This window comes from Anguilla anguilla, chromosome 3, assembly GCF_013347855.1.
Source record: "Anguilla anguilla isolate fAngAng1 chromosome 3, fAngAng1.pri, whole genome shotgun sequence".
NCBI lineage: Eukaryota > Metazoa > Chordata > Actinopteri > Anguilliformes > Anguillidae > Anguilla > Anguilla anguilla.
In genome coordinates this window covers 27,045,519-27,057,142 of record NC_049203.1, presented here as the reverse complement: position 1 = coordinate 27,057,142, position 11,624 = coordinate 27,045,519, and the positions used below count along the sequence as shown (strand labels likewise).

Genomic DNA, 11,624 nt, shown 5'->3' with positions numbered 1-11,624 from the left:
TTTACATTTCCTACATATGCTATAAAATTTACACAGGACAATTAAGACAGATTTTGATATCAAAACTTTTGAAAAAGGTTTATTTGACATTCAGTTCTATAAAAGAAACGTGTACAAATGAAACGTTCTAATATGTAATATAAAATTCCAGCATTACTCGTTTTTTCACAAATATCTCACAAATATAACAATCTGTTCTAGTAGAAGCAATAAGAATGCAGTTCAGCTCTAAAAATAACTTTAAAGCACTCCTCTTTCCTAGGGTGTCATAAACGTGATTTAGAAAATATTCACCCATCCATTCTCAAACTTAGCTAAATCAATTTCTAGGTTGTCTGAATTAATTTTAGATATTCTGAATTCATTTTTGAAAAATAAAATGTATCAAATTCATGTATTTTAAATGTATTAACAGTTCTTACTATTGAATTGAAGAAATCTGGAGAAAGTTTTCCAGACTGAGATTCATGATGTAAAGAAAGAGATGCAGAAATTTAAAAAAAAATTACACTGATGGGAGCCAACACCTGTTGCAGATATCAACTCCCTAAATTTGGAGTAAAAGGAATTAAAACTTAAATCAATTTTTTTTTTAAACAGCTGCAAAGACATGCAGCAAGATATTCTAAATTAATTCACATTTTACACCATTTTATATGAACATCAACACATTTTTGAATAAATGATAACTGAAAATCTGTATACGTATTCAAAATACATTTTTGTCTATACTATAATTGGACTACATTTCAGTGCATTAAAAACATTAAACTAGCTGGGAATGGTAAATAACATGTTGTAAAAATGTATATATACACCAACACAATTGAGAAACTTTTTTTGTCCCAGTAATCCAAATAAAGTTAATCTAAAATTGATTTACAGAACCATTATCTGTAATCATATGTTCATTTGTGCTGTACAGAATTGCCAAGAATATTATCAACTGTTTTTCAATTTGAAATTATGTTTTATGGTATCCACCCATCTACTTACATGTACTTAGATATAAATGAACAGCTACAAGAGATACCACAAACAAACACATTATCGCTCCAAAATACATTCAACAAGTACAAAACTGAGATTGACTGGCAGGTACACATTCTTTAAACACAACTGTTTGTGCCTGCCCGTGTGTGCCTTATGAACAAGTTCCAGTTTCTGCCAAAAATATAATTCACTTTGGCCATCTGTTAATGCCATAACATACAGAATGCAGCCAGAGAAAAAAGCTTCACAGTCCCATCTGCATGTCTGCAAAATTGAAGAAATTATCCACATCTCTCCCAGAGGTGTTTTTGCTTTCCGAAACAAAAACCTGCAGAGGTAAAGTAAAGAAAACAGAAATACAAATAAACCAAATATTATGATATCATACAACCTTCAGCACGCAGTGTTATGCCAAATGCATGATCATAATACATCACATAAATTATTATACATGTGGAATACTTTCCCAACAATCTGGTTTAAGCATCCCATTTACCTTCGTTCCACTGAATACTTCATCGGCAATGTTACGGCACGCCTCCACCACCCCATCTCCATTCAACTCCAAAGCTACAACTGGACCTAAAACAAAGAGCAATGTTCTTCTGCAAAGCCATCTTAGTACCTACTATTCAGTACATATATTATTTAACAGAACTATTCAACAGAACAACTGCAAACATCGTTGTTCAATTTGCAGTATTGTAATAGATAATAATTTTTCTTTAAATTTCTAAAAGTGATTTAGTTTGGAAAAATACTCAAATGATTAAAGTATGATACTTTATCAATATAAACATTCAATATTTCTGATCAAAACTCTTTCTTTTCCAGTAAATCGGTTAAAGCTTGTACACAAGTAACCACTAAATTCAACCATCCATCCTCTGTAACATTTTTCATACCTTTAGTTATCAGCTCCGTAAAATCTTCAGCACTGCCCTGGAATACGCGGTTAGCATCTTCAGGTCTCATTGAAACTTCTTTGGTTTGGATCAGAACAAATCCTTTCCCCATGGCCTGTAATGGAGGTTGGAGAAAGAAAGAATGAAAAATGTCATTTCTGATCTTGCACGGGATTATATACAGGAAGAACTGGCAATGCAATCTGGCTTTAACTGTGACACCCGATAAATAGCAAGTCAGCAAGTGCTAACCAGAGGTGCTAACTAACAAATGGAGTCCTTCCTTGACTGACCAAGTTCATCTATAAAGATTCTGTGTATAACAGCCAATGCTCTATTATCCAGTTACCCAACTGAGTATCTATTGCAGGCTAACAACCACTGTTGCATTATTCATTTTAAGCTATGACTGACAAACATACTGGCTATACCATTAATCACCAAGTTTCAACAGTCTTTTAAAAACTATTTTTCTATCTCATTAGCTGCTCTTTGACACCATATATTGACATTTTCTGCCTTATTATCTAGCTAAGCTTGATCTGTATGCAATTATGACTTTGTACAATTGTACATTCAATTAGCAGAACAGTTATAGATTACTTACTAAATGTGTTTTAGTAGTCAAATCATCTATAAGTCTTTAAACAGCACCAAATAATTTTTAGCACAAATTAGAATGTGACCATTATTCTGACAACCAATCCAGTCTCAGAAACAATTTCTTACACCAGTTTTCATTATGAAGTAAATTCTATTTGATGACCACCCGACCCCAAAAACTCACACAAATAATTATCCACTTATCAGGAAATCCATTTATCCCCAACAGTCACATGATTCCAATAATTTCCCCAAAGAGGTTAGCAGTGCTTGTTCACTGATAGATGCTTTGAAGAAATGATTATGATCTTAATTATAGGGATTAATCACCTTGTCAATCTTCAGATCAAAATTTTTTTTTTGTATTCGATTAAATCGATGAGTTAGACTCATTGTTGCAGCCCTACATAGTTTGGCATCCAGCTTACCTTATTCAGTTTTTTTTTTTTTAAACTATTAGCCTACATTAAACTTTATTTAGTCAAATAACAGTGTGATATTTGAAAATGTGCCCTTTCAAGTTTAGTTATTTCTTAACTGCATGGAACTTTGTGGTCTGACCTCCCTGATTAGCTGTTCACAGCAGTAGAGCAGTCACAAAAATGTGTCAAATTCAGCACTGCACTCTATTCTAACCTGCTGCAGCTGCACCCTTTTGAGACTTAAAAGGGTGTCCAACTGAATAACTTTCCCACCTTTTTGCGCTAGCTGTGACACTACTTAGGTGTATATGTAGGTGTAGTACAGCCTGTAAGTACAGTAGCTTAAAGCTGGGTCAAATACAGTGGGGTTCCCAATAAGAGGCTCAGCAAAGCTCCTTAACTCTGCAGATTAAACAAACTGGGGTCAGCATGGGCAGTGGAGAGGGACGTAAAAGGAGCCGGATGAAACATCCCTAAAGACACGCAAATGTCTGAAAGTGCCAACACCGGCCCGTACCCCGTGATGACTGCGACTGGATCCCCACAGGTATAGCTTCAGTTCCTGGTATGACACTGCTGTTGGGACCTTGAGCAAGGTACTTAACCCGAATTGCTTCACTCAATATCCAGCTGTATTAAACTGATTGCATTTTCATTGTAAGCTGTGTTAATCAGTCTGCAAATTGGCTGTTTAAAAAATGGAAATGAAACACAAATCATATATGCGAAGAGGGAATTGAAGTTGCAGAACTTTGAGCAACTGTGTAGCTTATTGCCTGTGCAGTGCTGCGAACGCGAGTCCCCACATGGACCAGTATCTGCTTGTGTGTGTCGCAGGCAGCTGAAATGTTATTTTTCCTAAGAGCAATACTAAAGGCAGAAAGCACACAGTAGACGTGAGTTGCTGAATGACATCATGAAAGAGATTATAAGGTGAGAGAGAGTTGAATGTCCTCTAAAGTGCTTGTATCATCAATCTGCAGTTCCCCATTTTGGTTCAGTTTCTTTACGTATCACCAACAAGCCACAGGAAGTGTCACAGTGCAGAGGAACTGAGTGGAAAAAAGGGCGGCACTTCATTTCTCTGACATAAATGATTCTCAGTCCCCTCTCCAACTGTCCAGTTGCAAACAGATCAATATCGTATTACTGAAAGCAATGATCTTCAGCTGAGTCTGAGAGCTCATTGGAAGCTACACTTACTACATCCGATGGGATCAAATAACCCATGTGCCGCAGAAAGAAATAACGGCAGCTTTTGTTTCCACTCCCTCTTTACCCAATTTCTTAAGGTGGCCCCAACATGAGTCTCTTAACAACAGTCACTCGGCTGGATAAAAAGGAGTTAGACTAAATGAATTTCTATAGCATGGGGATGTCTGACAAAAGAATTTAAAACCATGATTGCAATCATTTTGTTTGCCCATCCTATGTATAGATATCTTTACAAAATCCTAAGACCATGATATGAAAGTCTTTAAGAGAAATTCATTAAGGATTATTATTCATATATACAGACACACATTAATATAAATCTCCAGTGCGAGGGAATTCTCTGATTAGACCCATCTATTTCCAGACCCCAGAGGCCCCTCATTGCTCACCTCATCGATGAGTTTGCGAGCGTTGGCAGTGGTGTAGTCCCCACAGAAGAACACAAACAGGCAGGACTCGTCGCTGTCCTTGCGTCTCCCGCCGCGGGTCAGGGGCACGATGCTCCGGCTGCCGTCCGCCGAGACCCTGATGCCCTTGAACTCCGACTCCTGGTCGGGCGCTGGCACGTAGTCCAGAACCGCGGTGTCCTCGGGCAGCAGGCTCCAGTTGGTCTCACCAGACACCGGGGTGAAGTCGTGGACGTTGCTCCAGTTGTTGTTGAAGATGCTCAGGCCGGCATCCTTGAAGTGGAAGGCCAGCTCCGGGTAGTAGTACTGGTAGCAGCCAAACTTCATGCCCGTGGAGGACTCGATGATTGGCTGCGTGGAGCAGCACAGGAACACCTCGGCCTTCTTGCAGTCGCGGGCGCGGAACTGCTGGCACGCCACCACGCACTTCATGTCCTTGCAGTTGCGGATAAACACGCTGCCCTTGATCGGCCCCAGGACCACTCGGCAGTTCACACAGTCGTCTATGGAGATGGTGGCCGAGTGGTCGAAGACGTAGATGTCACAGTTCTCACAGTCCTGGATGACCAGCTGCTGGCCATTCAATTTGCCAGGCAGGCGGCCGATCGTGGCATCCTTGGCCCCTTTCAGTGTGTAGTCGTTCGGATCAACCTGAAGGATCGAAAAAGAAAAGTTAGATTTTATTAAACTTCCAACAATACGAGTAAAATACAATAACATCGAATTGGGGCGAAGTATCCCTTTAACCCTCATGTTATCTCCAGGTTCAAAAATGACCCTATCCTGAGTCTAACAGCAGTGAAAAATGTTTTCAGCATGAAATTTGATTACTCTTTTGGAGTGACCCTACCATTAGAAAAAGTGAAACGTTGCCATTTCTTAATATTTTTATAAAACTGGTACACCATCAGGGTGTACACAGATTTTCGTATGAGTCTTTTTTAACCCTACTGTTATGTCAGAAGTCATAATCAAAGTTAAGTGCCACACATCTATTAAAAAAAAAAAAAAAAAAAAAAAATCAATTACGATGCATATTTTGCAGTAAAAATGTAAAAAAGTGGTGTAAACCAAAGATATAGTCTCTTATTGACTGGGAAGTTGGAAAACAGTTATTCACTGATTTATTTATGAGTAACAGGCTGTTTCTACAAGAAAAATATGTATTATGGTTTAAAATTCAGCGAAGCGGCTTTGTCATGGGGTTCCAGCAAGGGTGGGTCATTTTTGACCCGGTGGACACGGACTACATGCAAAACATGAAGACAACACAAGGGTTAAAGGCATATTAGCATTTTACAGGTTAGCCATATTACTAGGTACATCTCCTCATACAGTCCAGTGAGCCCTCTCACTGAATGCGCACATGAACAAACTGGAAAGGGGCTGCTACACCAGGTTGATGACTTCAGAGAGCAGGGACAAAGACTGAGTCCTATGGTAGCGGAAAGCAAACTGGAGAGTGCCTGCCACTATGCACATCACATCTACACTTAGGTCCAGGAGTCTTCAGGATTCTACATGTAGAATCTTGGAAGATGGTGCCTCACCCAGTTAACATTTTGGTCTTGACTGGAGTCAAGAATTTGGTGTACTAGCTGATTGGCTTTTTTCATGAAGTGATTTACAGCGCTGACAGGGTTGCATCAAAATACACAGCCAGGCATCCAGCACTGCCTGAACCGCGTAACAGAATGCATCTCAACATGTTGTACCACTGAACCAAATTAAAAAATTTTATTTGAGTATTTCATGAAAAATCAGAAGGTCATCCACTCAAGGTTCTTCTCTGCTGTGTTTATTTAACCAACGTTCAACCGAACGAAGGCATCTTTTGCCGATACGTTGCTTAAACAAACACAGCAAGGAGGACCCTGAGTGTGTTAATACCTGATTTTTCATTATTTGTTTCGTTAGTCTGCACCTCTGTAACTTGAGTGTGCGCCATTCTTGTGTACATTATAAACTTAAGTATTTACAAAGATCCAGTGACCTCAAAACTCAGTTGTGACATAGGTATATTAATTTGGGTGTGGCAAAAAGCACAAAAACCACATGCATCCGTTTATTACTTTCCATGTTGTCTAATGCAGAACACGCGAACACCGATCGTACGCCCACAGTAATCACCAGGCATTAAATGAAGGCCAGTAGGTCTCTTCATTACACGAGTCCACAGCCTCACGTACGATTAATTTACAGTCTAAAAACGTTAGCTAGGTATGTATTGTGCCAGCTAAACCCAATGCAAATAAGCGATGTTGTTTAGCGAAGTGACCATAGCAAAAACTTACATCTCATTTTTTACAGATAACGTCACAGAACTGCGCACAGACCGACTTAGCTAGGTAGCTCTGTTGGTGCTATCTACTGCTACTATACCAAGCTAGCTAGTTACTTTCAACTCGTGATTGCTATGATAACAATCTCTCGCAAACACGTTCATCAGCTTGTCATTTGACAAGCGCTGTCAAGTGGTTAAAATTGTAGCCACATAACTAGGTGGGTTCTCTACGCTAACGTTAAATAAAAAATACAAAAAAATCTACCGTTTCTGTCTCCGACTCTAGCCAACTTACCTTCTCTCGCGTGTCCCAACTGTATTTCTTTGGTTCCGCTTCGGCGTTGTTATTGGTCGTGTTTTCTGTTCCAGCCGATGTTGGTCTCAGCTCCTTTTCGGATTTCCTTTTAGATTTTTTGGAAAAGCAGCAGCCCATGTTTATGACCACTTTATGTATGCAACCTTTGACCAAAACAGTTAGTCACCTGCAATTAACTAGCTCACCGTAGTTTTCTAAAGTGTTGCTCGATTCCCCTTCTTAAGACCTTACTGGGTTTCTGCCTGGGACACGCACAACCTGTGTGCGCTTCCCGTTTCCTTGCCAATTGAGACAGCCAATCACTGCTTAGCAATTCGTTACTTGGGAACAGCGAATCAGCTAGCTAGATATAAATGCATGACTCCTCAGTTAGTGTGTAGTGTATTACACCAGCTTGCTCGCAAGATGCACGTCTACATACAAATAAAACTGTGATCAGTACATTTTTAATTCTAGTTTAATTCTAGTTTTAATTTCGTAATTTCCGATTGTACTTTTAAAAAATACACCAATGTAGTTATTTAGTGTTAATTTAGTGTTTGCTAACTGTGCAGCTTTGATTTGGAGGCTGGATTCGGGGGAGAGAACTAATGTAGTTCGCTTTCAGAGGCAATTTAGATCAACTCAACGGAGCCGCAAGCACGTCAGATTATTCAGCTGGTCTCATAGCCTATTATATAGAAATATCGCTAGTTTCTCTAAAGACTATATCCTTGCCGGGTCCATAAACACTGCATGAACACATCACCCGGCTAATCATATCAATGGTTAATTATGACCCTCACTGTATCCATACACATACAAAAATAGATCAACGTTTTAAAAACAACCACGATGTTCTATGTATACCAACAAAAGGAGAAATCGTCTGTCAGGAAGGTTCACGAGAGTTTTGAAAATTTCAACCACGCTTTGCATTTGGGCAAGCAATTTCCTCAATTGAAACTTGTGGGAGGTCAAAAAAAAGTCTTAAGCACTGTCCACACTGAAAGTGGTGTAACAACAGTTAAGGGACAAATGAAACTCAAACCTCGCCATGCAAACGATGGGCCAGTTGGATTTTGTGTGTCGCACCAGTACCTCAGTTTCTTTTCCAGATTTATGACCTGGAGATGGACATCTCAGCAAATACTACTGCACAGGTACAGCTCGATGAGTTGTACAACAAGGGCCACATCACAGATTAATCCTTGAAAACGGCAAAAAGCTTTGTTGAAATGGTTGGGGAAAAGCAGTGGAAAAATTTACAACATGGTTACAACCCCAAATGTACTAATTCTTTGAGGCTGTTTGTTTGTTTTTTGTTGTTTTTTTTTGGTTCTTTTTTTTTTAAAAACTCCGAGCAAGTCTACACTGGACAAAACTTCCTACAGGACTTGTCCATTCCAATTAACTGCATAGGTGCAGATGTGTGTCTCTTATGGGCAGGTTTACAGCAAGCACCGTTCAGCCAGGGGTCTATCACAAAATGATGTGCCCTGTGCAAATGCAGTCTCCGTGGGCCCCTTCCCAACGCAAACCTTTTAGTTCAGGCCTTTTGAGGGGCCCTGGGTAGTCAGTTCTACCGCCCCCCGTGTACAGCATTGACAGATGCTTTTTAAGTGGATCATGATTAAATTCAATCACACAATGTTCTGTAAATGATTTTTATTAAAATTCATCCGTTAACATTTGAAAAATTGCCTAAGCCTGCTGCAAACAAACAGCCTTGTTCTATTACTTCCCTTTATAATTTAGAGTGCATGTTGCAGTGGCACACACACACACACACACACACACACTGCCTGTCACATGTCTGCGGTTCTCATAACACTGAATAAAGCACACAACGATGTGAGAACATTGCTGTCAATCATTGCTATGTGACAATCAACACTGATGATTTGAGAGGTGCAATGTGAAAGTCTAACACATGCGATGAAATAAATTTCCGCTGACTTCATTACTGAGCCATAATTGCAAAGTAGGCAAGGAGACTGCTTTGGAAAAAACGAACACCTTTCCTATAGTCCTGTTTACTCGTGGACACTCAGGCCGAATCATAGCAGGCAATAAAAGTTTCTTGAAAATGCGTTTTGATATTTCAAGGATAACATGATTGTATGTCATGTGCTGCAGATATCTCACAGTCGTGAAAATACTGGCGCACTGAGATCAGATGGCATATTTCGAATTTATAGATAAAGAGGAATCTCATCTAAATTTCTACAAGGGCTGCCTTAGAAATAAGGATGGGTGTGCATTATTTAGTCAGGGGCCATGCATTTAGCGCAAAGATTAACTCCAAAATAGTTCTTAATTTCAATGATAGGCCAACTCTTCCCGGGTGGCTCATTGACAGCTATGTTCAATATTGCGCTGATCCTGCAGGAAGAAAGTAATAAACGTTGTCAAAATACATACAATCACATGATTAGTCACATGATTCACAGAAGACCGTTTTTATCTGACTGGATAGAGAACCACTTTCACCTCGGAACGGTAATTAGAGTAGCCTATAGAAACCCTGCTAAATCAGACTGATTGCATTGACGCTTGTAACAAGATGCCGCATTTTCCCATATTTGCATTTTACTATATTTGTGTTAACACTAGAGGGCGCAACTTCACACTGATTTTCTTCCATTGCAGCTTTGGTCACATCTGAGGAACTTAAAACCAAGTAGGTTCTATGCACACCCGCAATAACGACAGGTTGAAGGTAAAGGTGAAGTAAAGGATAAGTAGAAACAGAAACTGCACAGCGTCTGCACTGCGCTGTTGCTACCGACTGTGATTTTTACAGTGCAATTTACGGAGACAACGTTTATACCATGGAGCCTCGTCAGGAAAGAGGCAAGCCACGCGATTGTTTGAGCTCAGATGATTAACTATGAAATATTGTTGCAAACTGATGCCCAGATTAAAATGGCCTAGAATGGCCCCGATTTCAGGTTAGTCTGATTACTCATATATTGTGTGCATTCACATTGATTTGATAAAAGCAAACGGACCTCTCTAAACCAGTGTTAAATCTTCAAGGGTCACTGAGGGTAAGGTTGAACTTTTCACTAAAGGCTGTCGTTATACATTTAGCAGCTAATAGATTACCACAGTTGTCACGAACAGCAGAGACAAAGAGATTCAGAAAAACAAGAATTATATTTATGTGAAAATGATATTTAACATTCATGACTGTGTCCTCTTGCCCTTCGCAAGCTTGCATTTCAATTTAACTTAGACAATAATAATTCGCCATTTGTGTGGCATATCATATCCCCATTTGAGTAATTATTGCCATTCAAAACAGAAAACAAATGTAGGCTGTTTTAGCACAACTTGCACATCCTTGTTTCGACTAATTAATTCACATCACTAACATCTCCTCGTTTAATACGAAGCTTCAACCGTGTTCCAGTAACGGCAACATTACTTTAATGAAACATAGCATCCATTATGTATCGTGCTCCGACTGAGGCTCAGGATTGGTGCAAAAGAAATTGAAAGCGGCCCCTGCTGCTTCGTCTCCGGGCTGGTGCGGGAGATAGGCTCTGCAGTGAAGCTGTGCTGGATTGATGGTGCACTGTCAGTTGCAGGGTGTCATTTACTGTGGGGGGACTCAGCATGTGCACTGATCAGGGAAAACGCAGGCCTGGCAGATTGACTCATGCAGCTGTGTGGTGATTAGAAGCACTAAAGACCTTCAGACAGTGTCCCATTGTCCAGCATAATGAACTAGTTCACCAGTCCGAATCAATCTCTTCTCTCCTTGTTTAAAAGATTGCTCATCTGTAGATGACTGATTGCAATTTGCAGTCTCCAGGAATCATTGTGCTGGATTTAAGCTGAGGTGTAGAGGGCACAGAAGTGCTCGATTTTTTTTTTTTTTTGCCTTCCCACAGCTGCATGGGGATAATCGTTTCTGCTTGGTTTTGTACTCTGCTGACTATAGATAATAGACCTACAACCCAACTGCAGGCAGCAGGGAGCACATGGTCAAAACCATTGCCCTACAAAAATATTCATTTATAAATTAAAGCAAATATGTGGGAAAAATCCATGTTGGGATGCTGAGGATGCATTCCATTGTGGTGCTATGTTAGCTACTATTATTATATTTAATAGGCAAGGTTCATAAGATCCTCATTTTCCACACACACAGACGCACACACACCCCTTCTTTCCTCATAAATGACCCTAACTTTCAATCATCTTATTCGGCCCTTGTGACATGCTAAAGTTATCATATCCAGTTTTGTGTGATAATTTGTACTTCAAAGTATCATGTCTTAAATACTGATGCAGCAAATAAAAAAACCTCATCTTGGAAAGGAAGAGAATTAACAGAAGAGAGTAAACAGTCATGTTTTCACTTGTTTCTTAAAATTCATGCAATCTCTTTACATAAATGTATGTAAAACTCATATGCCTGTTTATGTTTTCTCCTTAAATGCAGATAGCAAACTATGGAAATTAGTTGCTGTTCCACAAGTTGTGCGG

At 39.6% G+C, this 11,624-nt stretch overlaps 1 protein-coding gene across 1 annotated transcript; it reads right to left on the bottom strand.

Annotated features, from left to right (window-relative positions):
* Window positions 1-63: 63 nt before the first annotated feature.
* Window positions 64-7,431, bottom strand: rp2 (RP2 activator of ARL3 GTPase). Its single transcript, XM_035410740.1, has 5 exons — window positions 7,125-7,431; window positions 4,528-5,196; window positions 1,899-2,013; window positions 1,490-1,575; window positions 64-1,321 (listed from the first exon to the last, which is right to left on the bottom strand). The coding sequence occupies exons 1-5, from the start codon at window positions 7,260-7,262 to the stop codon at window positions 1,238-1,240; spliced, it is 1,092 nt and encodes a 363-aa protein (XP_035266631.1). The 5' UTR covers window positions 7,263-7,431; the 3' UTR covers window positions 64-1,237.
* Between the last annotated feature and the right edge of the window lie 4,193 nt (window positions 7,432-11,624).

Bases quoted from the DNA above. Each gene is read 5' to 3' on its own strand.
- rp2 (XM_035410740.1), bottom strand. From the start codon at position 7,262: ATGGGCTGCTGCTTTTCCAAAAAATCTAAAAGGAAATCCGAAAAGGAG. The intron at 1,576-1,898 runs GTATGAAAAATG...TCTTTGTTTTAG, and splicing joins TACGGAGCTGATAACTAAAG to GTCCAGTTGTAGCTTTGGAG. The intron at 1,322-1,489 runs GTAAATGGGATG...TTACCTCTGCAG, and splicing joins AAGTATTCAGTGGAACGAAG to GTTTTTGTTTCGGAAAGCAA.